The following is a 26,466-nucleotide window of genomic DNA, read 5'->3' on the forward strand; positions in this document are numbered from 1 at the left end:
AGCAGCTTCCTTGAGACCCTGTAGTAAGAATTGATGGCAGAGGTGAGATTTGAACTAGAGAAGTCCTGATTTATAACTCAGTCTCCTAGGTGCCCTGACTCTTTAGGGCAGCAATTTTCAAGCTTTTTCATCTCATGGCACACAGACAAGGCTCTTAAATTGTCAAGGCACACCATCAGGTTTTTTTTGACAATTGACTGCACTGCAGGTGGAGGTCTTGCATTCCCCAGTGGCCCTACTAATAAATGACCCTCTCCCTAACTTCCATGGCACATCTGCATGAATCAGTGTGGACTTGTGCCAACGATATCTCTGGTGCAGTTCTGAGTTGACCCATTGCAGCTGCTGGGGTTTACTCCAGGGCAAGGGAACTAGTGTCTTCTTACCCCGAGGAGACCTCCAGCAACCAAACCCCCTCCCCCCCAGGATGCAGTGGAGGCTGCCCTGGTGCTGCTGCATTGCCCTGCAGGGGTTTCAGTAGGATTGGGTTGTTATTGTCTTATATGTTTCAAAAGGCATCTCATAGGCCATTACGAGATAAGGGAAGCTGGACTAGATGCAAGACTCTTCATATGTTCTTATGAACCGGTAGGAAATATAAATGATGCATCAGTCTAAAGGTCTACCTTTAGAAAAGATACCAGCTTCTGCCAGCTATTTTTCTCTTGCTTTTGATGGAAGACCATTCAATTTATTTTGATAGGTATAGTGCATCTCTTTCATCTCAAATTAATTGCTATGTGCTAAAGCAGAGGAAAAATATAAATGTAAAAATATAAATGTTCAGTCCTGAAGGCTGTTTTATGTCTACCAGTCAGATAGCAATAATTGGACTATCTTTTCCTTTAAATTTGGTTTCACTAATTACCAATTCAGTGCTCGTCTAAAGGGTCTGAAAGCAAGAAGGAAATTAATTCAAAAACCAAATCTTGTCTGCTAGAGCACTCAGGCAGAGATGTGTGAAATTGTGATTCTCCGTAGGAAATATGTTATTACTAAGCCACTTTTAAAGCTGTTTTAGCAGCTGACAGAAGATTTGTCCCTGGAAACAAAGCAGTGATTGCTTCAGTGTCTCCTTTCTTATTTCTAGGGCTCAACCAAACACCTGTAGTACATATATTTGCCTTGAAATCTCCTTCATTTCTACAAGTTTATTGTACGTCCCTTTAGCTCCAGGTTTCTACTCCATACTCTAAGCCAGGGTGTCAAACATTAGACCTGTGGATTGGATTCAGCTCGAGTTATTCAGCCCCCATGTTAATTAGGCTCTCCCAGCAGCTGCTGAGTTACAAAGTGAAGCAGCACTACTGAATGGGTAGCACTAAGGGAGCCCAATTATCATGCAGTTCATCCTTTCAGCAGCATATCTTCTGCTAAGTGTCAGCACTGAAAGGATGGCCCACATAATAATTGTGCTCTCCCGGCACTGTTCTTTCAGCAGCACCACTTCTGTTGAGGTGTTGGGAGGAAGAGATGGAAGGAGGCTTCAGAAGGTGAGGAATAGAATGGAGGAGGAAGCAGACCAAAAGAGGTGAGAAAGAGAGAAGGAAGAAGCTGCTAGAATGATGCTGCAAAGTGACACCTTGACAGAAGCAGCACTGCTGAAAGGGTAGCCCGTGTGATAATTTGGCTCTCCCGTGTCTTGAAAATGTAATCAAGATCTGCAAATTTTCTTTCCTGACATTTGCAGCAAAGGAATTCCTAAGTGTGGAAAAAGTGCTTATTTCTGGTCATCACCTGACAAACGACATCCGTTGCTGTTTACTGGTATCACTTCTAGCCTTCAGTAGGCTCTGTAAATGCTACTCGGCCTGCTGTATGAAAAACATTTTATACTGCTGCTCTAAGCTGCTTCAAGGTGGCAGAGCCCCTGTCAGTTCTACTGACCTGCCTCTTGAACTTTGGCCAGTGCAGCCTTTCTGTCCCTCATCAAAATCCCTGATCATCATTTCTGTCCCTCACTTAAGATGCTATGAACAAAGGAACCATTGTTCATGCTACATGAAATCTCCCTCTTGTTTGCACTGGGTCCTACAAAACCTAAGGTTTCCATTTAAGAGAGTAAACTAGCCTGTCCTTTTAGACACGATAAGCTACCCCAAAGACCCTTTGAGATCTCATAAGGCATGATATCAATGTATTAAATTAAATAAAACATGGCTAAAATTAAATGTGAACTAGGGAGTCTGGCTATCAGCATTGAAGCTAGCCGGCCAGTGAGGATGCATTCAGAAACCTCTCCTATCAATTCTAACAGGAACAGGATTCTAGCCCAAAATATTGTAACATAGAAGAATGAAATATGGGTTAAATAGGGTGCCTCGAAGGAGTCATGTTCTCCACATCCAGGCCATTGGCTTTCCTTCAGGAACAATATCCTTTTTACTCATTTTTACTAAAACATGTTTTTTTTATCTTCAGATGATCTGAGTTACCGCTGGGTTTTGAATGATTTCCCAGAATTCATTACTTTGGATAAACGACGATTTGTGTCGCAAGCAAACGGCAATCTCTACATTGCAAAAGTAGAAGCATCTGATAAAGGCAACTACTCTTGCTTTGTGACCAGCAATTCCATCACTAAGAGTGTATTCAGCAGTTTCATTCCACTTATTCCTCAACCAGACCGTAAGTGTATCTCCAGAGTATTCTGTATATAAGTTATTTGCCTGGTTGTTTACTTCTTCCTTATTTTGTGTAACATTTTTAGCTCCACAAAATGAAAACTCATTCATCAGCAGGCATGCCTAGAATAGGTTTTTCAAAGGCTTTGCTTCTTGTGACTGGTTTCAACAGTAGTTTCCAGTTCTTGAGCCTCATTCACACCAGAGAGAATCTTCCATCTGTAATAGCTGAAGAATGGCATCATCGAATCTTCAGAACTGTGAAAGTTTTGGGTTCTTTTTCTTTAAACTTGATATTGCTTAAACAGTCAAACAGACCACTGCATGCTGAGGTGAGCTGCTTGGTTGTATCATCCTGCAAGTGATGAAGAGGATCTTACCATATAGCAGATGTAGAATGTGTTGTAAAATGGTTCTCTCTATGGTCTTCATATCCATTTTTTTTAAAGCTTATTGTTTCTTTGCTTCTCTCCTCACATTAGGTTCAAAGACTTATCTTCCAGATCTCAAAGTAAAGTTTCCAGATATCTATGCACTTCTAGGGCAAAATGTAACACTGGAATGCTTTGCACTTGGAAAGTAAGTGCGATTTAATGTAGGTACACACTATGAAGAAAGAACATCAGGTGGTCTCAAAATTCTTATTGATATGTATTTTTTTTCTCCCCCAAGTCCTGTTCCAGAGATTAGATGGACTAAGCGTCTTGAACCCATGCCAACCACTGCAGATATAAGCATGTCTGGTGCAGTTCTCAGGATTTTCAATATTCAGTTTGAAGATGAAGGAACGTATGAATGCGAAGCTGAAAATCATAGAGGAAAAGATAAGCATTCAGCAATGGTTTATGTTGAAGGTTGGTGCACCTTTTTGCACATAATTACATTGTTTGGGGTCATATCCCAAGACCTTTCTGATTCACCTTTTTATTGTCATTTGGGAAGCTTGCATTCCCATTTCAGAATTCATAGACTCAAGTGCAGAGTGCATTACTTAATGCTGCAGCTGCTCAAATCTCTTGCACAGAGTTCTTTGTATTTAAAGCTTGACTATGATAAGAGACCATCGGGAGTCACACAAATAATGATTAGTGAATGGAGGGTAAAATTGAGTTCTGCTTGAGCCAAGTAAGCAGTCATGGAGTTGAAAATATGTGTTAGGCTCAACAGCAGTATTGCCAAGAACACAGGTGTATGTCGCTTAACAATGGAGATACATTCTCCAATCCCCATTGTTATACAGTTAGGTCATTAAGTGAACATTCAGCCCAGTCTAGTGCCTTTGCTGTGTAAACAGACACTCCCTGCCAGACACTAGCTGCCTACACAGGCTACTGGAGATAGATTGCCTCTTCCTTGCATTAAGTGTCTCTTTGTTGTGTAAACTGAGACTCTGCTGCAGGATATGGGAGTCCTGACTGTCTCATTAAGAACCTCTTTGTTGTGCTTTGACCACTGTTGTATATGCAGTCCATTGTTAAGTTGAAGGTCGTTAAGCAATGCATGGCTGTACTCCTTTAAAGGCATTTTATTTTTGTTTCTAATTATTGAATCAGGGTATTTGCTTTGCTATGTCACGGGGTTAGCCATTTCAGTACACTAGACCAGGGGTATCCAGAGTTTTTGGCAGGAGGCCCACATCGTCTCTCTGACACTGTGTTGTGGGCCCGGGGGAAAAAAGAATTAATTTACATTTAAAATTTGAATAAATTTACATAAGTTTACATAAATGAATATATTAAAGATGAACTTATATGAATGAATGAAGGTCTTGCAATAGCTCAAGACCTATAAAAGGTTTTGCAAAAAGCAAGGCTGGCCTTTCCTTTGCTGCCTCTACTGCATCACAGATGTGAAACAGCAAGCAGTGGAGGAAGCCCTCATCCCACAGCTCATGCGAGAGGTCAAACAGTTGCCTTCATGCTGAGACCATTTGCGCCAGGCCAGTGCGGGCTCCAACAAATCTCCGGAAGGCCAGAGGCTCATTGGAGACTGGGGGCTCCCTGAGGGCCGCATTGAGGGGCCTCGAGGGCCACATGTGGCCCCAGGGCCAGGGTTTGGGCACCCCTGCACTAGACTTTGGATCAGTTGACTCTTCATGGGAGTGAAAGGGAGAAGGTTTTGCCCCATCCCTACTGGATCTTATTTTCTAAGTATGCATGAAATACCAAAGTTCTGTTTTCTTTGTCTTTCAGCATCTCCAGAATGGGTGGAGCATATCAATGATACGGAGAGAGATATCGGCAGCGAGTTCCATTGGCCTTGTGTTGCTGCAGGCAAGCCTATTCCAACAATCCGGTGGCTGAAAAATGGATTACCGGTAGGGTCTGTTTATACTAAATGTAATGCAGATGCTTTTTCAATTGTGTACAATAGCAATGGAAGGTACGTGAGTAAATGGAGACAGCTCTTTGATAAACAACAAGGGCATGATAAAACATGTTGCTTAACATACATTCTTTGCAGCTTCCTTATATCTCTTTTTGATCTGAAAAATGTTTTAGCCAATTTTAGTGTTAAAATAGCCCAACTTCTGTGTGTGGTACCATCAGTCTTTTTTTGTCACATCTACAGAAATATCACTTTGTACTTACAGTATTTACGTGAAACTTTGTGTATGTTAGAATTTATTTTAAGATACGGGGAAAACGAGAAAAGTGGCAGTAAAAGACTTTGCAAGAATATTGATAAGTAAAATATCACACTGTTGTTCTTATATTGTATCTAAACGTATCACATATTTCTGGTCAGCAAAGAACATAACATTCATATCATTCAGTTAGGAAACACCAAACATGATTTCTGAATAATTCAAAACAGTCCAACCTTGACATCCATGGAGGGTCAATTCCTGGAGCCCCCACAGATGCTGAAAACCATGGATAATGAAATCTGCAATGGGGCCAGTATTCAGTCCCAGGTAGTGGTCTGAGGCCCAGGGAGGGTACACATGGACTCCCCAGCTTCAGAAGGTTTCTCAAGGCACTCAGAAGGCCTCAGAAGGGCACTTCCCATTTTTGGAAATTGGGAACATTTTCCTGGCCCAAACAAAGCAAACCAAAACAACCAAACAAAGCAAACCAAAACAACCATGAGAAGGATTAAAGTTCTTCCACAGTCCTGACCCACATGTTCCGCTAGTTTGACCCTTACTTGGTACTAAAGTGGGACTCATTTCTGAGCAAGTGCCCAGTGCAGAATTTATAGTGAAACAAAAGTCCCATTGTTAGGGATACTTGGTGCTGGGGCCAGATAGGGGAAATGAGTTTGAACACATTTTCTGATGGAGGTTAATTATTATGAGTGAACAACACACAGGAAAACAAACAAAACAACACTTCTCAGTCAAATCTGTAGGAAACCAGAATACCACTGAAATCCTTTACTGTTGTTTCCACACTACAAATTGATTACTAGAATGAAGCAATCATAGAGAATTATATTTATTCAAATTTTCCAAATATATGGATACATTTTAAGGGGTGACAAATGCAGACAAAGTTGGTGTGCTAGCAAAGGGTCATTTTTGTCCTGCGATTAGATTATGAGTGTCAATTATATTACACGCTTGACCTGATTCAGTGAAGAAGATTGGATCCCTGCACAGATCTACTTGCTGAAATAGATGGAGATGGAACCTCACACCGCATTGTAGGGTCTTGCATTCTTACTGGTATCAGCACACCTGGCATTGCATCTGAGAGGTATTAGTTCTGAGCAGGGCTATTATGGTTTCAAGAGGCAATCATGTCCAGGATGGCAGGTTACTTTAAAGCAGCAGTTCCCAAACTGGTGGGTCATGACCCACCATGGTTACCTGAAATGGGTGCCCCCCTCTGGGCTGCAGTGATCACGGCACCACAGAGACCCAGGGACATTCTAATGTACTTGGGGGGCTCCTGAAGACCCCATGAGAGTCCTGGAGGCTCACAGCCCCCTCTGTGAGCCTTAACGTGATCAGAGCTCATTTCCAGTTTGCACAATTGCAAATTGGAAGTGAGCTCCCAACGCGGAGCCTTGCAAAGGGAGCCTTGCAAAGACTCCCTCATGGAGTCTTCAGGAGCCCCCCAGGTACATTAGAATGTCTCTGGGTCTATGTGCGACACCCCCTGCTGTCACCCAGCCCGTGCCACTCCCTTGGAGGAGTTTGAGAACCTCCGCTTTAAAGGGATATGAATGTTCTTCTCCAAAAACAGAAAGGAATTTATGTGGTCTATACTTTTAACACTGCCTGGTGCCTTTGATATTTTTCTTACTGTGTGTTTTGCTTTTAGTATTGGAAAGGAGAACTGAGATTTTCTAGCCTGAAGTTTGACGATTCTGGCATGTATCAGTGTGTGGCAGAAAACACACATGGAATCATTTACTCAAATGCTGAGCTGAACGTTATAGGTTAGTGAAAGCCTATTTAAACTCATTTCTAGCAAACAGTAGAAAATAGGGCTGCTTGATTTATTTTCACATTTTTATACTTCCTTTCCTCCAAGGAACTCAGGGTCGTGAACTATCAATACGTAGTTCCTCCCCTCCGTTTGTGCTCACAACAGCCCTGGTCAGGTAGGTGAAGCTGAGAGAGAGAGTGACTGGTGCAATGTCACTCAGGAAGCTTCATTGCTGAGTGGGAATTTGAACCTGGCTCTTTCAGGCCTAAGTCCAAATCCAGAACCACTACACCATCCTGGCTAATTAGTTACAACCGGGGTCAGTCCATGGATGTTGCCAACCATGTGGCTCTCATTCCGTATCAGGTTGCAGGGACTGGAGCACAGACTTTGGATGCCTTTATAACCCTGAGGCTACTGCTGTTATCTTTCTCCAGCCTGCTGCAGATGGACCTGCTCTAGTCAGTTTCCTACATGCTTTTATCAGGTGGGATCAGAAGGCAGCGATACAGCTCCCTGCCCCCTTATCTCATTCCTTCCTTGTACAGTCCCTTTAAATAAATCAGAAAGTGTGGGATGCACTGGAAGCAATCCCAACAATATATACTCTTCCTGTTTCATTTTAAGGGATTGTGCACGTGGAAGGAGTGAGGTAAGGAGGTAGGGAAGTGGGTTGCTGCTGTGCACATGCCCTTGAAAAATCTACATGGAATGCAGCAATTTGCTTCTTTATCCCTTTGTGTCACTCCTTCTCTCATGGTCCTTTAAATCGGGGGGGGGGGGTCTCCAAACTTTTTGGCTCCAGGGCCACATCATATATCTTAACATGGTGTCGAGAGCCAGTTGTGGACCCACAGGCCAGGGTTTGGAAACCCCTGCTTTAAATAAAACAGGAAGTGTTAATTATTCTGGGATTGCTCCCAGCTCTGTTCAAGTTTTATTCAAAGTAACCACACAACAGAAGTGGTAGGGAGGTGGATTCTGTGTGTTCTTTTTTTAGTGCTGCTGCTGCCGCCACAACCCTCTGCTTGGAAGTGATGAGATGGGTGATAGTACAAGGCGGTGGCAGCAGATTTTCTGTGCATCAGGTGTCACCTGCCTTCAGACCAGCACTGGTTACAATTCATTTCAATTTGTGTGACTGTGAATTATGGGTATGTTTGTTTATTTTCTAAGTCTGTTTTGGTTCTGATGTGCTAGTATATAATACACTGGTTTCCAATCTGTGGTCTGGGGACCGCAAGTGGTCCGCAAGACCTGAGAAGTGGTCTGCGAGAGCTCAGAAAAAGAAAAAGATTGCCTTTGATAAAGTCCTGCATTAGCTGTGGCTGTGGGTGGTTCGTTTTCTGCCTTCTCTGGTAGTCCTTGGAGGAGCACTCGCTCAGAAGACACTTCCCCACAAATTTCTAAAGAGGGTGGAGTACAGACCAGACGCAGCTGGCGGCTAAAGCAGGAACCCACAAATCTTCTCTATAAATAATAAATCATCCCTAATCATTTCAAATTTAATTGTATTTTTGTGTGCAGATGTATGGGGGGGGGGGTTGCATATGTTCCACAACTTCCAGTTTTTGCTTCAGTGGTCCACAGGCTCCTAAAGGTTGAGAACCACTGCTATAATGGAATGGAAAAAATAAACTATTAAAGATGGTTTGGTGATGAGGGCAGAGAGGCTCCTAAAACTGGTTCTATGTCATTGCCAAAATTAGGTTTTATCCTAAGAAAGTTAGTCAAGATTAAGACCCATTGAAGTTAACGAAGCTTAGGTTAGTCATGGCTAACTTGTCTCATTGATTTCAGTGGTGCTTTGTCATGACTCCCTTTCATTGGCATACAGCCCAGCGTCTTGAATGCAAGTGTACATATTGGATGTTATGGTGTTTTATTGGTTTACGGCCCAATCCTATCCCTTGCTGGTGTGCAGGATGCAGGGACACCAGCGCAGTGGCTACTGTATCCTGTGCATAGCAGGGGACCAGGCCAGCTGGTAGAGGTAAGTAAAGAAAAACCTTACCTCCCTGGCTGCAACCTGATCCCCCACGAGACTCTTTAGATCTATGCTAACTGTTTTGCTGACACAGATTTGAGGAGCCTGCCAGGGGTGTAAGGCCTGGGATGGAGGTTTGGATACAGTAGACTCTGATGCTTTTTCTGATGCAATGGATTTACCTCAATCCTTACCCCTTTTTGGCCTCTCTGCTGGCAGAAATCCACTGGCAGCCAGTTTGCTTGCAGCTGAGGACGGCACCTTGCCTTCCAGCCTTTGCACTGGTAGCAGTGCTCAAGAGAGGCTGCCACAATGGTAGACCTTGCAGTACACCAGCATACCCCAAGGATAGGATTGGGGCGAGCACGTATGTGTGTGTGAGAGAGAGATTTATATCATGTAACTGCTTCTTTGGGGGACCATTGCAAAAAGTGACAAAGAGCCCAGTCCTATGCATGTCTACTCAGAAGTAAGTCCCACTGTAGTCAATGGGGTTGCTCCCACGTAAGTGTGAATAGGATGGCAGCCTTATAAACTCGTAAATAAAGATTTAAATTAAATTTCTAACAATTTCTGTGTATGTTTTTCTTTGTAGTCTTACCTCCAACCTTTGAATTCAGTCCCATGAAAAAGGAGGTCTTGGCTGCTAAAGGAGGCCAGGCTATAATTGAGTGCAAGCCTAGAGCGGCTCCGAGGCCAAAGCTGACATGGAGCCGGGGGACAGAAATTCTTAGAAACTCCACCCGGTCAGTATTTCTGGTGATGGAAATAATTCTGGAAATAATTCTGAAAATAATTCTGTTTCCTTAGACTGTTTTACAGGCATCCATAGAGCTAGTTCATGTTTTCCTTTGCGAACACAGAGAGAATTCTCATCAAAAAAATTAATATACTATATAACGGATGGTATTACATGCATCCTTTTACCCTTGGTGCAGTCAAACAGAAATATATCATGTATAGCAAAATACAGGAGTCTGATTTCTGTCTGAAATGGCTGGCAACCTTCAGTCTCGAAAGACTATGGTATAAGCCTACAGTACCTGGTATTCCCAGGCGGTCTCCCATCCAAGTACTAACCAGGCCTGACCCTGCTTAGCTTCTGAGATCAGACAAGATCGGGCGTGTGCAGGGTAACAGTTGCTACTATTCTTGTCTTTAATGATAGAACTACAACATTCACGAAAGTATTACAGCATTATTGCAACATGCAAAAATTTCATCACTAAATATAAATAAAATGGAACGTAGCATTTTTCCAACTGCACTCTTTCATTCCCTGTGTTTATCATGTTTACCCACACAGCTAGAATTATTCTCATACTAAAGCAATGAAACATTTCTGAATTATGTTTGCTCATATTTTGTGAATTGTCCTAAGCATAATGTCCTCAACAATCTTTTTAATAATATCATTGAATTTGGATTATGTCTTCTATTATGTTATTACGTGTATGGCATGAACTTCCTCATGAGTAAGCTACATATAGTAACCAGCATATAAAGTGTCTATGCCATACCCCCAAAACTGGAGATAATTAGGCAAAACTGATGCCATTTTTTAATTCATGGCCCCCAAAATATCCTAAATTTATTTAAACATAAATGGCAACAAAAAAGTTGTTTTGTTTGTTTGTTTGTTTTTAGCCCTGGGTAATCATACATACATACTTTGATCAGTGCAGATTTAGAACTCATTGTCTATGATGAGTTAACACAATTTAAGCATGATTTAGATGAGATAAGCTAATTGAGTGTTGAACAGACATTGCTTCTTGAGATTTGTTCCCTAACTATTTTTCTTTTGATAGGATACATATTTGGTATGATGGAAGTCTGGAAATTATTAATGCTACGGTGGCTGATGCAGGCAACTATACCTGTTTTGTACAAAATAACAAAGGGAAAGCCAATAGTTCTTCTACTCTTATAATCACAGGTAATTTGCTTACGGTACATAGGTTTATCCACAGTATACACCTGAAACAGAACAGACGATAGCATAATGATGATGTACTCCTGAATGCCATGAAGTCCATTTCATCAGCTCAGCATAGACACTTCTGGATCAATATTTCACAGCATTATTTCAGCGTGTACTGTGTTAGACACGTAGCTGATGTTGCACCAAAAGAAAGCATTTAAGCACTTGTCTCTCACCAATCCCCCATTTTTCCTCTATGTCTGTTCACTGCACAGAATGGGAATTTTAGTAAGCTCGCTACCTAAAAATGTGTAGCCACATCATGATTCTACAGTGGAATGAGCATAACCTTCCATTACACTACTAGATTTATCTGCAGCACTTTCTTCCACAGTGCCTACGCATTGTCCATGTAAACTGTTCCTACATGACATTCGTTCTAGAATTTGTTGTTCTTTCCCTTTCTTGTATTTTTAGAAACATTTGCTTTAACCTATTTCTGCCCAACCCACATTTGATCCCTGTTGCATATATGCAATGTTGGGCAGAAATGGCTTAACTATAATAACTTGTATAGGATTTGACTGTCAGTCATTATGGGGCTGATTTGGATGATATTTTGCCTACAAATTTCTCTTTTTGTGTTTATGCCATGGGTGGACCTGGATTTAACGGCAACAATTTGAAATAGCATTGGATCTGCATGTAGATGAACACTCACTGCGCATGATTAAGCTGGCTGGCAAAGCACTGTCTGAACTGGCCCATTAAAAATCTCCAAATTGCATATTTTAATTTTATTCCGTATTGTAAATTGATTGTAAATGTGTGCATAATGATCCAGGTGTTCCTGCTTGGTCAAAAATCATGCTTCTATCTGGAAAACATGAATGACTTATGATGAAGATTTCGTGTTTTTTTGATACTGAAGGAACAACAGGTACAGAATCGTAGTTACTTCTGCATATTTTCCAGTTTGTTGATTTGTGTGTTATACTTTTTTCCCCACTGCGTAGCTCCTACGAGGATTATTTTAGCGCCAACTAATGTTGACGTCACTGTTGGACAGAATGCTACCTTGCAATGTCATGCATCCCACGACCCCTCTTTAGACCTGACTTTTATTTGGACCCTTAACGGATATCCAATAGATGTTGATAAAGAGAGTGATCATTATGAAAGGAGCATCATGGTAAGAGATGGCACATTTTCATTATATGTACAGGTATAACCTAATTATCCTCAGATTTTTCCCTTGCAGTTTTATCTCAACGCGATGAGATGGGCCCTTTAAATCAAAGGAAAAAAGATGTTTAACAAAAGCCTTGTTAATGGGGGAGAGGGCAGCCAGCTGACAATCCATCAATTGTTCTCTCTCCAGCCACCTAGAACAGCCTCACTCCCAGGCAAGCGATCCCTCCCTTCCCCCTAAGCACATGAAAGAATGCAAGTCATTATCACCTCTTCTATTCTTGCCCTGCGCTGGGCTCCCAGGGAAGGGAGGGGTTGCTGCCTGGAGTGAAGCCTTTCTAAGTGCATGGAGAGAGACTGACTGCCTCTGGGTGCATTACAAAAGGTCAGCAAGACTGTTTTTAAATCGCTGAACAAAAGGACATTTTTTTAAAAATGGATTTGCTTTAGTGAGTTCTGGGAACAGAACCCTTGCGAATAATGAGACTCAACTTGTACTTAGATCTGGGTGGCATGATGACCTTGTCTTAATTCTCTTATGTGTCCGTTCTGATGGAAAAGACAGTTGTACTACCAGCTTGTGTAAATAATTGTGCTTTCAATACTGAAGGAAGTGAACTGCTTCTGAAGCAGAAGCACACATCCTTGATAGCTCATCACCAGAGATCAGGCTTAGAGTTCATAGGCAATATCAAAGAACATACTGATCATATTAATGGCTGCATTCATTTTCTCTGGGGCACTTCCAGTTGAGCAAAGCTTCTAAGTATCCACAGAATGCATTTATTTGTTTATTATCCTGCCTCCCCCCCCCCCCCAGTGTGGGCATCCCAGGTGGCTAACAAGAATAATACTTAAATGTGATATATATAATTAATATTACAAAAATTAGTCAATTAAAAATCAGCTAAATACTAATGTCCTAAATAATTCTAATAACACCGCACACCGTAAAACCATCTGGCATGCATGAAATCCATACCACAGCAGTGCTAAATCCCCCATCTAATTAAAAAGATGTAATTTTACATCTGCAGCATAAAATACAACATAAAAGCTGAAGCAGTGTGCCATAGAGCAGTGGTTCCCAAACTCCTACAGGGGATTTGGGAACCAGGTAAGTTTTGCATGGGTGGGGAGGGTGGCAGCAATAGTGCCACAGGGATCACAGTGCTTCTGCTTCCATGGGGCTTTTTAACCTACCTGGGAGGGAAGCACTGGCCTCCTGCAAGGTTCTGGAGGCTCACCGTACTCTCTGATGTCCACTGCAGCTGTTTATAAAGCCCTTATGTCCAATCTAAAGCTACTTCCAATCTTCTGGAGAAAACAGGAAGTAACTTTAGATTGGAGATAAGGGCTGTTTATAAGGGCAGCCACGGAGGAGATCAGAATGGGCTGTGAGCCTGCAGGAGGCCAGTGCTGCCCCCCCCCCGGTAAGTAAAAAAGCCTCTTGGAAGTGGCAGCACCATGATGTGCTGTGTCTGTCATCAGAGCGCCTGAAAGGGGAGTGTCCTGCTTCCAGTTCCGCTGGTGGGTGGCGCCTCACCATTTTGGGAATCACTGCAGTAAACGCAAATAGGGCCTGGGAAGATGGCAAAAATGGCAGCTATAAAGGCGGTATACACAGTGGAGTGGATGGGTGGAATAGGGCGGTGACAGAGGGGAGAAGGGTGTTTCAGACCCAGGAGAGGGTAGATTTGGTGGCGGTGGTGCATATCAAATCTAGAGGCTCCCTTCCCAGGCCTAATCCATCTTCTTGGGTCAATGCAGGCTATAGAGCTGGCACAAGTCCAAGTTGGTCCGCCAGGCCCACAGAGGCTTACCCCAGGAGAAGGGAACAAATGTTCCCTTTTCTCAAGGAGGCCTCCTGAGGCCGAAACATCCCTGTGGGATTCAGTGGAGCCCACATCAGCATCGCTGCATCACCGTGTGAAGAGCTACAGTGGATTTGGCTGTCCAATGTCCCCAAAATAAAGAACTACTGTACTTGCATGAGTTAGGGTGCAGTCCTAACCTGTGCTGGAGCAGGCATGCCAGGAGGCTTGTGCTGCATCCAACACAGGTTTGTTGGCTGCAGCGGCTCAGCCACGGGCAAGGAGAAGCTCTTTCCCTTGCTGCATGCCCCAATGGGTCTCCTCGGACCTGCACCACCTCTGCAGGTAGTGCAAGTCCGAGGAGAACGGAGCAGCTGGAAGCCGCTCCGTTCACCCCGAGACGGGGGTTGTGATCTGGCATAACTGCCGGGTCCTGGCCCCACCCCCGGCTCCCAGGGCGCCCGCCCACAGGCCCTCTCTCCCCCCACCCAGAAACATCCCCTCCCAACCCTCCCCTCCCACGCCTACCTTTGCCGCTTGTGTTGGCGCGCTTGTGCCGAGACAAGCAGCGGTGCAGGAGCCGTGGCGGAGGCTTCTGACTCTGTCTGCGCTTCAGTGTTTTTGAATGCGCTGGTGTGTTTCCCACCTAAGGCAGCGCAAACGTGCTTTACGGAATGTTTGCGACACCTTCAGGGCTCCTATACCGGCATAAGTGCCAGTTAGGATTGCGCCCTTCCTTGTATATTTTCAAGAATTTGGCATGTTTCTCCTTGAATGAAGGTAAGCGGTATGTTCTTTCGAAAGCTACAGGTGGTGAGATATTGTACACTGCTGTCTCTATTCACAAGTGCTTGAAGTGAGGCAAAGTCAATTAGACCCAAATCCTTATAAACTCTCCCGCACTCTCACAGCTGTGCCAGTGGGGCATATGCTACATCCTACAGTTGGGTGGCAGTCATGGAGGCCTTCTCAAGGTAAGGGAATGTTTGTTCCCTTACATCGGAGCTGCATTGCCCTTACCTTGGTGCTGGAAAGTTGGTTACGGTTATGCCTTACGCGTGCATCATGAAAGACAATGCTGTCCCCCTTCAATTCTCAGAACAAGCTGCACATTATGAGGCCTGCACATTATGTTTAGCTCCTTGCAATGTTAATACAGGGCAGAGGGGCATTTCCAAGACAGACTCGGAGGAACAGTCCCTGGCAGATTCCCCCTTACAAATGCCTGTCTGGACATTTTTTAAACTCTACCTCTCCCTAGTTGATGCCAAGACTGAAGGAAGCCCAAGGCAAGAAACCACCTGGGATTCCATGGGCATTGAAGAGTTAAACTTGCACCCACTACTTCTTTCCTACAAGTGACCCCAGCTCTGTTTTATGGGGCAGCTGTAATTGTTCTAAATTGCAGTTGTAGACCTTGGCCACCAGGTGGCAGCTTTGTGTAACATTTACTCTCTCAGTGGGAGAGAATCTATTTCTGATCCATCAGTTTTTTTTATCTATTGCAGATGGATCTATTTCTGATCCATCTGCAATAATCTCTAATGATTCTGATCCATCAAGGCATCAGAGTAATAAATTGCCATGGAGATGAAAATATTAAATATCCCAGTACTTATCATTATAAATATCTCTTGAAAGTTTTGCATCATTGTTTCTTGATTAAATGATAGATACAGTTCACAGCTGTCACTTTTCTTTGCTAGCTAGAGTGATATTAAGAATTCAGTAAAGATTATGGAATGTTAATGAAACGTAATGAGATAATTACATAAATGTATTTTATTGCTGCCATAACACAATCAGTGATGGGACACAAAACTAATCTGTGTCTAATAGAATTCCTTTTAGAAATATGCCAATCCTTGCATGATATGAATACTATATTGTTTTTGTTTTTAAAGGCAGTTCTGTTAACTGACTTACTTTTAGCTGTCAATAACAGTTGAGATTCTGACTCCCTGCTAATATGTGAGTTTCCAAACAAAGTAGAAAAGAAAATAAGTTTTTTTTTAAACTATGAACAAAATATTTAGGTTTTTTTTGAAACAGAACCAAACCCAAACCATTATTGGGAAGTCTGTTGATCCAAAATCCAAAACATACACACCGTTAAATTGCCAATTCAGGAATAATGATTAATAATGTCAATATGTTACTCACCAGTGTCCAGCATTAATTAAGATCAACCCATAAGACCACCATTAGAGAACTCTTTTTATCCAGGCTGCTAAACACAGCCATCTTCATGATTTGGGAAGCAGCACACATGAGAACAAAGGCCTGAGCCTCTTAAAGTTGTAACTGAGAACAGGAACAAGAGGGCCGAATGTAGTGGTTCCCATACTGTGTGCCGTGGCACCTGAGGGTGCCATGATGAACTCACAAAGGTGCTGCAGGATGTCCCCAGTGGCCTCCATGTCCGTCCGTCCCCCGGGCACTGCCATCTTGAATTGCACAAGATTTCCAAGATGCGATCTAAGATGGTAACGACTGGGAGAACCAGGAAGAAGAGGCCACCACCAAAGAAGGGTGCCATGACCCTGGTAAGTTTGGAAACCAATGGCCTAATGGATGAAGGGAAGAAAGGACAGCATTTTGGTGCACTGCAAAGTCCTACCTTACTCCATCCCAGCAAAAAAAAAATACTGAAGTGTTTATCTAATCTCTGTAGCAGTTGAAGATGAAAAGTTTCTTTTTAGCTTTTCATTGAACAACCAGCATACATGTGGCTGTTTACAAAACTGTGAGTTTCTTTATAGACAGGCTTCATTTGTGGTGGTTAGGACAGCAGATATCTAGTCAGTGCAGAATACAGGAGCCTTTAGGTCTTCAAGCTTTGAGGTAGGCAGCTCCAGGCACTGGCAAAGTTGGCCCTCTGGCACCTGGGGATTATGACACCAGATGTCACCCCCCCACACACCCAAATGCCTGACCAAAGTGATGACATCACCACCAATTACTTCCAAGTTATGTCACTCAAGGGCAGTTGCACACCACTCTGAGCAGCCAACCCCTTTTTAACCCCTTTTTCTCAAAAAGGAGGACAATGTATAGTTGGTGTGGGTCCAAGCAGACCCAGTGGGGCAGCTCAGGATTATCCGCAGGAAAAGGAACCAATGTTCCTTTACCTGGAGGAGACCTTCAGGACCGCCCCCCCCCCAGTAGGATAAAGCACATACTCTGGTTGCATTAGTGGGAAGGGGATTGGGGTAGGATGAGACAGTCTGCCATCTAGTGTCAAGGATTCCGAACATCAAAATAATGTCCATTGCTTTACCCGGTATGGAAAACAGTGTTGTAAAATGACCAATACTGATCAATTGAGGTATGCTGTTATATCATTACTGGCATGCAGCAGAATCGGGGTGGCTGCGGTTACAGCAGAACCTAAATAGAACCTGCAAGATTATTTTGTATCTTACTTGCTATACAGTTTCAACAACATGTGAAATTTCCCTGTGTGGAAGGAAGGAACCAGGAATAGTTCCACTAGCTTGCAAAAAAGAAAAAAAAAACTATGAGTTACATCTATTTTTCTTTTCTCCGTTATGCTTTAGTGACTTGGAATTACTTGTACCATAATCCAGGAAATGATTACTAAGATATCTACTGACCAAGATTTATGAAAAAGAAAAGTGGACTTGTCGTGTATCAGTAGCAAAACTTAAAAATAGCTTCACCTTGTGTCAGTGTGGTAGATTGCTCTTAAAACATGGATGTTTTGTTTTAAATTTGGGAACACATCTCAGTGGTAAATCACATGTATGTTTTGGAACATCTATTAAAGCCGCTATCAGAATTTCCAATCCATGATTTAGTTCTTTTGGATAGCTTGTAACGCAGCCAGGAAGAGGTTTTCAAAGAAAACATTAATTGGGCATACATTTCCATGTTGTGGCTTCAGTGTGCTGCTGACCATGCTCACTATTTGCTTGGTAAGCTTTATTTCTACCTCTGAGAACCCACGCTCCTATAGAAGACTGGAACGCTTTATTCCAGCCATTAGACATTTGAGACCACAGGGACTTCATGTGCAAATTGAAACTATCTATTTAGGAAAGTATTGCATGTCCCCCCCCCCTCCCCAGTGTGCTATTGTGTCATTTCAACAAGCACTTCAGCTATACGTATATGTGAAGCTCATTTATCAAGTCAATGTTTTAGGAAAGACTAAGGACGCAATCTTAACCCCTTATGTTAGTGCTTTCCAGCACTGGCATAGTGGTGCCAATGGGCCGTATGCTGCATCCTGCAGTTGGGTGTCACTCACAGAGGCCTCCTCAAAGTAAGGGAATGTTTGTTCCCTTACCTAGGAGCTGCATTGCCTTTATGTCAGTGCTGGAAAGAAGTGACATAAGGGTTTAGGATTGTGCCCTAAATTGTGTATGGAAGAGTGCATAATACAAGGACTGTTTAGTTATGTTGATTGTCAGCCCAAACCTATGGACTCTGAGACAGCTGAAAAGCAGTTGTAAAGCTCCTACCGTCAGCAGGCTGAGTATTAACAATCCTAACAATTTTGTTAAGATTGGGCTGTAAATGGAGTACATGGACATGGATAACATTGCATGTTTTGCCAGTGAATGAATGAATAAACCTTTATTAGGCATAGATAGAGAAATCATAAAAGCAAACATAATTAGTCCTAATCCCGTTTATCAAAAACAGAGTTAAGATACTAAATTACTAATAAAACATTTACAGTTCAACATAAAATATCAACATTTTGACAACTTACATTAAGAAGGCTTAGAAATCGCCAAAAGTAAAAATTTAGAAACTCCCTCTAGCACATCTGGTGAGCAGTCATTTAGGAGACACTTCAGTTTTGCCTTATCCGAAAACTCATTCATTTGCCGAGAAATGGGGTCATGTAAGTGTGGCGGGATCTAGTGTGTCGAGGACAATAAAAAAGAATGTGTATGATTGATTCAACATTTCCCAAATTACAAGGGCAGAGGCGTTCTTTATATGGTATTTGCCTATATCTGCCTTCTGTGACCTTGTATGGAAACACACTGAATCTTGCCAAGGAGATTGCACGACGTTCAGAAGGATTGATCAGAAGTTTTGCCAGTAGCTTGGTGGTACACATGAAATACCAGTTAAAAGAGAATTACTGACTTAAGTAGTCTGTATCTTATAGATAAAGAACAATGGTGAACTTATCGTCAAAGATGCACAGCTGCGGCATGCTGGAAGATACACTTGTGTTGCTCAATCAATTGTTGATAATGCCACGGCTTCAGCTGATCTTGTAGTGAGAGGTAAGAACGTCCAAATATTATATAAAGAGCATTTCAAAAATCATGTTAGTTAACAAATTCTTGCAAAAAGGCAAATACTGTTGCTCGTCCTATTGGGGCCAGCAACAGTGGAAGGTATGTTCTGCTGCTGGCAACTGCCTTACGCAAGTTGGAAAAGGCACTTTTGCAGTGCGCTGAATAGTGTGCTGCAGGAACACCAGCAGGAGGGCTGGAGCCTTCCTGCATGTGTCACCATATTCTAGAGGAATGTGTGACTTCAGGGCAGGTGGAATGGGGTGGAGGAGGGCAAAAAGAGGTAGCAACGGGAGTGAGAGGGCGGAATGGGGCAGGGAAAGAGTGGATTGGATCTGGGAAGGGGGTACATTCGACAGCAGCATTGGCCACCAAATCCTAGCCCCTTCCCTTGCCCCAGTCGTGCTGCACAAGTCCATGCGGACCTGCACCAGTGAATCTGCTAGCACAGGTCCAAGTAGACCCCTCCACGCTGTAGAGGCTCACCCCTGGATAAGGGAACATCCAATTGTACCTTTACCCAGAATAGACCTCCACAATTGTTTCCCCTGCAGGATGTGACAGGTAGCTATTTTGGTGTTGCTGCATGGGCTGGGGGAAGCATAGGATTGGGGTGTTAGTGCATGTTTTTCCAAGTCAAGACAGTCAATTTGTGAATATGGAAGCCAGAGCTTTTGAATTCATGCCATTCTAGCTGAGCACAATACACATTGCAGTATAGTGAACTGGAGCCATTTTCATTAGGAATGGATGAGATCCACTGTAAAAATCATTGTACAGCTATTTTTTTATTCTGATTCTTACCTTGCTTAAAGAGGATGAAATTCGTTGGCTGTAACTTTATTTTCTTGATATCTCTTTGTTCAGCTCTTGATTCAAAAATATTTTTTCAGGTCCTCCAGGTCCCCCAGGAGGACTCAAAATAGAAGACATCAGAAACACATCTGTTGTTATTACTTGGAGCCGTGGGACAGACAATCACAGTCCTATTTCCAATTACACTATCCAGGCAAGAACCTTTCTTTCTGAATACTGGAAAGATTGCAAAACAGGTAAGGATAATGTTAGAGATATGAACTAATTTTCTCCCAGGGCCACTATTTTCTCATATTTCTATAAAAGCAGCCATTTGGCAACTGAAGAAAAAAGGGCAGAAAAAAACACATATGAGAAAAATTACTATGTTCTCTAAAACTATCACCTAATTCTTAATTAGTTATCACCTGACTGAAGTTATCACCAATCCTAAATTATCACCAATCCTAAAGGCCATGCCTATCCATAGAAATGGATCTTCTCCCCATGTAAGGGCCCTAGCCACATGAGAGCTGGTAAGGTGCCAATTGGCCAGTCATGGGCAATTCAGGGGAGTTTTGGGTGGGTTTTGAGTGGGTATTGGAGAAGGCAGACTATTCAGGGGCTGGGGGAAGTGGATCCCAGTAGCAGCAGCATGTACTGGGATGCTATTCCTGTGTTTCCAGCCCAACATTGCCCCTGTCTATCTTTAGACTTCAGCAAAATGTTTCTGCTTACCTCTCCAAGGCTATCTGGTCACATCAGTGCAACTGCATGGTGGAAGATGCCAGAGGATAGGATTGGGCTCTAACTAAAGTCATCTTAGGCTACAATCCTAAAACGAATTTTCTGGGAGTAAATCTCATTGGTTGAAGTGGGACTTACTTCTTAGTAAACATACATAAGATTGTGTACTTAGTCCATTAATCAATGGGAAATGTTCACTGCATTTATTTTCTGGCCATTATTATTATTATTCATATCATGTCATGACTACTACTGAAAATAATTTTATCATATATATGGGGTCAAAAATTTATGGGCCCTGGGTGTCAGTGTCAAATGACTTTGCTATGCCTCTGGTGTTACTGAGAGCTATATTGTCACATTTATCCCTGTCCACTCCCACCACAATCTCCAGGGAACATCTCTTGTTTTGGAATGAATTGAAGAAGATTAAAAAAAATTCTATAGAGCAGACAATCTACAAAGATGGTAGATTTGTGACTGTTGTTAATCTTGTGGAAAATATGACCATGCAAACCTTAAACTTTATGATATGATGACCTTTTACAAAAGTAAATTTTTTATTTTCATTTAGATCCTCCACTTGTTGAAGGAAATGTGGAATCAGCTAAGGTGATTGATTTAATCCCATGGATGGAATATGAATTTCGGATAATGGCTAATAATATTTTAGGGATGGGAGACCCTAGTATACCGTCACCGAAAATTCGAACAGAGGGATCTCGTACGTACACAGTCATGCCACATCTCATTTTATTATTGTTTTGAAGTCCAAAATCGTATTGGTGAAATATTTCATACATGACTGTACTGAATTATATTTGCTGCAGAACATGAAAGATGAACATCCTGCTTGCACCTGAGGTTCCCAATCCAGTGACACCGGTATTTGTACATATCCATCACTGGTTCAGAGAGTGCAGACCTATCTTCCTGGGATGCGGATGACACTCCAGATGCAGTGGGTTGCTGGTAAAAGCACTATTCCCTTGCTGTGGAGTGCATTTCAGAAGCGGTTCCAGCTTCCACAATCTACCCTTGAGTTTTGGCTCTGCATTTTAACTAAAAACTGCATGGAGTGGAACTGAATGGCTTTGCCCATTCCTCCATGGAGCCATAAGTGATAGGCTGTAATCCTGCCTTACTCACTGGGAACAAACACCTCTAAATAAGAAAACATGCCAAAAGGTATTTTGGACTACATGTCTGAATCTCCCCACCCATGAGGCGATAAGGGAGGTGACTGTTCATGTCCTGGTCTCCACTCTGGTTCATCTTTCTGTTTTGCATAATCATATTGGGGGAGACAGTTTAGCTGAATTGCCTCTCATGCAATTTAATGTGGCTTTAAACAGTACTGAACTGCTAATGGCATGTGAGAGTGGTTAGGACCAGCTACCCTCACATGACTGTGTGGCTGCAAGGTAGCACATTAGCAGGGGCAACAGGTATGCACGCTTATGTCCCACATTATGTGATGGTCAAACCAATTGGATGTATTTTCCAAAGCAGCCCAAGGTGCATTTGTCTTGAACTATGAAATGTTGTGCTGGCTTTCTAAAGCCCTATCAAAGACATAACCTTATTCAACGTTAACACATGCTCTGGTTTGTCTAATTGCAACATGTCAGTTCTCAGTACGCTGTTGTGCTTATTGTTGCAAAATGGAAGCAGCAAACATTCACAGGAAGTGAGGCAGAGGGCTGGAAAGTAGGCAGTGCTAAGCCCATTGAACTATAAATGATACACATTGCCTTCTTTTCAGCCCTCTACCTCACTTCCTGTGAATGTTTGCTGCTTCCATTTTGCAGTTAGCAAAGAGCTAGCAAGACCCAGGAAGAAGCCAAAGGAAATCTGCAGTCACAATCATAATCACGAATTTGTGCGTTTGGGGGAATTTTGAACCATGGATAATTGAAACTGCAGATACTGGATCCACAGATACGGGGATGGGGAGAGACCTGTATAAATGGAGGAACTCTTCTAGATTTCTGTCACTTGTCTCATGCAACACCCTTCCATGAAGTCAGGAACCACTTTTCTGTGAATCAAAGAGGCATTCGGCCAGTGCAAAGGCCATTTGGAATCCAAGCATTGGTTTGTAACCCAAGCAGCTTTTGTTGTGGATTAGTTACTCTCCACTTTTAACATTTTATGTATTTTGAACCAGCAACTGAAGAGATACTTTATATTGTAGGCACTGACCCTGTAGGATGTTCATTTTTAAATATTCATTTATATTGGAAGCATTTTTCTGCTTCAATGCTCAGACGGTAGAACCTTTGCTTGCAATCATTTAGCCCCATGTAGATGTTCAGAATGTTTCTGCAATGAGGGATTGGGATCCAGTGCTCCATCTGTAGTTTCCATGTTGGATTTCACATTTGCATCGTGGCCTGTGTGCAGAGAGGCCCAAACCACACCACCTCAGTTATGTGTTGTACAGACCATGCACCTTGGACCTTTGTGCATTTGGCTCTATGTGCACAGTCCTCCATGCAAAATTCAGCACCTGAATGGGAAGCAGCGTTGGGGCAGTCAGTCAGTAGGCACGGGGCATTGAGGCATGATCCCAATATTCTAGACTTCAGCAGAGAGCTTTGTAAAGCACTGTATAAGTTTTGTTGTTTTGCTCAATTCAAGAAATTCTGGACACTATACAGTTAAAATCACAGTTGAGACTCTAAAATTTTAATCTCCTTTCTCCAGCATCCTTAGAAGCTCTGCTGCTGTTATTGATGCAGCAAGATGTTAACTGTGATGTGTTGCTGTTATTTTTATAAGGTATTCAAAGATGTCAAATTTAGGTACATGTGTATGCCTTGGAGCAGAACAGAGTTAATCCTAGAGAATAAACCCTGTAAGTGAGAGCATAAGTCCTCCTACCATGCAATTACCAGAGCATAAAATAAAGTGACTAATGTGTACTCAAGTTTAGAATGGTTCACTGCAGCCAAGCCTAGCTACAAAAACTGGGCATGTTTCCTGTTGTAGCAGCTTAGGCTTTTCATTTGGCAAGCCTACAACTTTCTTGGCTATCGCAGGCAATCATAATTGTGTGGGCCATATGGACTTGTTGGCATTCTTAAAAAAAAGGGGGGGAGGTGAAATAATGTTTTGTTTATTACATGAAAAGAGAGAAAACATTTGTCTTTCTGTATTATTTTAGCTCCTAATGTGGCTCCCTCTGAAGTTAGCGGAGGGGGTGGAAGCAATCGGGAACTGACCATTACATGGGTGGTAGGTATTACGATGAAACCAAAGTTATTGTGCGCCCTGTTAGAAATGATCTGATTCTGTTTACTTCTGAACCACATTAAGACTTTGGGTCACCAAACTCCCCCACGTGGATGCAGTGCTGCCGGAGCAAGCCAAGCTTCATCCTTTGGGGAAAGTTGCAATGCTGGGGGTCCCCTCAGAGTAAGGGGACATTTGTCCCCTTGCCCCAGGGTAAGCCCCAACTGCTGCAATGGGGCAACTTGAACCTGCACCTCCTAAATAGCTGGCACAAGTCCATGTTGCCTTGTTTTGGGATATTAGTCCGAGGAAGGTATAGGATATGGCATGCATCACTGCCGCTGACTCTGCCCTCTTCCTGGGTTGAATCCACCTGCCCCCTTCCCCTATTATCACCTTTCCCGTGTCCCATTAACCCCCCCCTCCCCACCCTCTCCAGCTCCTGCACTTCTTGGAGAGCCCTTACCTGCTTCAGCACACACTCCATCTGGAGCTGGTGGGACACCACAGGCCTTCCTGCTGGCACCAGTAACTTCTGTGTTGTTGCAACTTGCATTCATCCCATGCTGGCGAAGCACTCGCTCCACCAGCACAGAGGTACAATAGGATTGTTCCACTAATATTGCATGCGTGCAGTGTAAATATGTGTGTGAATTTATAAGCGTAGATTTTTTGTTTTCCAAGTAGGTACTCTTCTCTGGAAACTTAATTGAAGATGACACATGAGACACATTAAAATTAACAATGATGCCAAATGACTTACTTGCCTTGTTTTGTATATATATTTCTCCAGTTCATACAGCTTGGCTGAATTACAAAAGAGAGCACCAGAAATGGTCATGAAAGTGAATGAGCCAGAAACACACATTTGTACACACAAAAACAATTTTTACAAACAGTTATCTGAAGGAGTCACTTTTGTGCTTTTTTTGTAGCATTTTATTTTGATATCTTCCTGAAGAGCCTTTAAAATTTTACATGTTTTAAAACAGTTCACTTTTTTTGTGTTTATGAATACTTCTGTTTCCTGTTTTTTTGTTCAATATATAATTATTTTACTGCTCCTTTTTTAAATATTGCATGTAGATGCTTCCTTATTAATAAGATTAATATGATTTCTTTGTTAAATGACAAGTGAAAGCCTACGTAACACTAACAACTCAATCCTATGCACAGTGGCTTCCTGGAGGCTTTATGGCACCCAGAGCCGGGTGACGTGTGAACGTCACACCCTCATCACCCCTGTGCCTGCGTCTGACACCCTTCCCCACTTCCAGAACAGCTCCAAACAGTCCCAGGAAGGTCTAGGTGAGGGCAGGCAGGTGGGCCCAATTTCATGGCACTTGCTACCTTAAGTGGCATGCAGCCCCCCCCCCCCCGTGGAGAGCCCAGGAAACAACCTGGAGCACCACGGAGAAGGGCACCCCCACCCCATGCACCACTGCTGTCTTGGACACCTGTCCCCCCAACTGTCTGCTTCGTATGCCACTGCATGTGTACTCAAAAGTAAGCCCCAGTGTATTCAGTGGGGCTTACTCCCAAGAAAGTGTTTGTAGGATTGCAACCAAAATGCCAAAAACAGAAACATACAAATTATTTTTACATTCGGAAATCCTTTTTCAAGAATTGTGACTACTCTGAAGTAGTCAAGAAATGCTAACTACTTTGAAAAGATTTTTATTTCATCTCTTTTACCTTTTGGAAAAAAGTAGTCTATGAAAAATACGTACAGTATCTGATTTTTTTCAGCATTGCAGTGCCTTAAAAATATTGACTGTTGGCTTCCAAAAGCATGAAAAAAAACTGCAGCGGCACATCTTGTGCTGCATGTAAAGACTCACATGTGTAGCCTGGTACTGAAAGATCTGGAGAGTTTCCAAACGTGACTGAATTTTTAAAATAATAACCTGGGGGATGGTGACTAATACAAGCTCAGAGAGTACCAAAACAAGATTGCATTGTTCTTCCCTGTGAACGCAGATAGATTTACAGCGCAATCCCATGTACGCTTATTCAGAAGTAAATCTCACCAGGTTCAACAGGGCTTGCTCTGAGGTCAGTATATGTAGAATTGCAGCCTTATATGTAAATTACAACAGGGATGTGTGGTGGGTGGGGAGGCAGGTGAGGCAGGTGAGGCAGAGCCTTTCCACCAGAGTCCTTCGAAAAGCGCTACCATCACATGAGGTGTGCAAGCACTTGCAACCCAGACACAGGGGTGCGTGGGTTGTGACTGCTTACATGACTGACATGGCAGCGGTGCTTTTTGAAGGATTCTGGTGGGGAGGCCTGGCCTGGCCTGGCCTGCCCACCCACTGCAGGTCCCTGAATTACAGGGCAATCCTATCCTCCCTACCCCTCACTGCCCCATAGTACAGTAGAGACATAGCTTGCACTGCATGCTATGGAGGGGTGGTGACCAGAAGGCAAACTGGAGTTATGTAAAAAACCTTCTCTCCACGTATGCCTTCTGGGCCACCCATGGA

At 42.9% G+C, this 26,466-nt stretch overlaps 1 protein-coding gene and 1 pseudogene across 1 annotated transcript in view; one reads left to right on the plus strand and one right to left on the minus strand.

The window, feature by feature from the left end:
- The window catches only part of CNTN1 (contactin 1), a 68,957-nt gene that overhangs the window by 28,746 nt on the left and 13,745 nt on the right, over window positions 1-26,466 (plus strand). The window contains exons 5-16 of the mRNA XM_066633682.1: window positions 2,422-2,628; window positions 3,107-3,203; window positions 3,297-3,478; window positions 4,817-4,941; window positions 6,896-7,013; window positions 9,586-9,736; window positions 10,802-10,929; window positions 11,931-12,106; window positions 19,069-19,189; window positions 20,095-20,253; window positions 21,318-21,467; window positions 23,913-23,983. Coding sequence (XP_066489779.1) covers window positions 2,422-2,628; window positions 3,107-3,203; window positions 3,297-3,478; window positions 4,817-4,941; window positions 6,896-7,013; window positions 9,586-9,736; window positions 10,802-10,929; window positions 11,931-12,106; window positions 19,069-19,189; window positions 20,095-20,253; window positions 21,318-21,467; window positions 23,913-23,983 — 1,685 coding nt within the window. The remainder of the gene's footprint in view (window positions 1-2,421; window positions 2,629-3,106; window positions 3,204-3,296; window positions 3,479-4,816; window positions 4,942-6,895; window positions 7,014-9,585; window positions 9,737-10,801; window positions 10,930-11,930; window positions 12,107-19,068; window positions 19,190-20,094; window positions 20,254-21,317; window positions 21,468-23,912; window positions 23,984-26,466) is intronic.
- On the minus strand, window positions 10,022-10,135 carry LOC136657732 (5S ribosomal RNA; annotated as a pseudogene).

Source organism: Tiliqua scincoides, chromosome 7 (assembly GCF_035046505.1).
Source record: "Tiliqua scincoides isolate rTilSci1 chromosome 7, rTilSci1.hap2, whole genome shotgun sequence".
Taxonomy (NCBI): Eukaryota; Metazoa; Chordata; class Lepidosauria; order Squamata; family Scincidae; genus Tiliqua; species Tiliqua scincoides.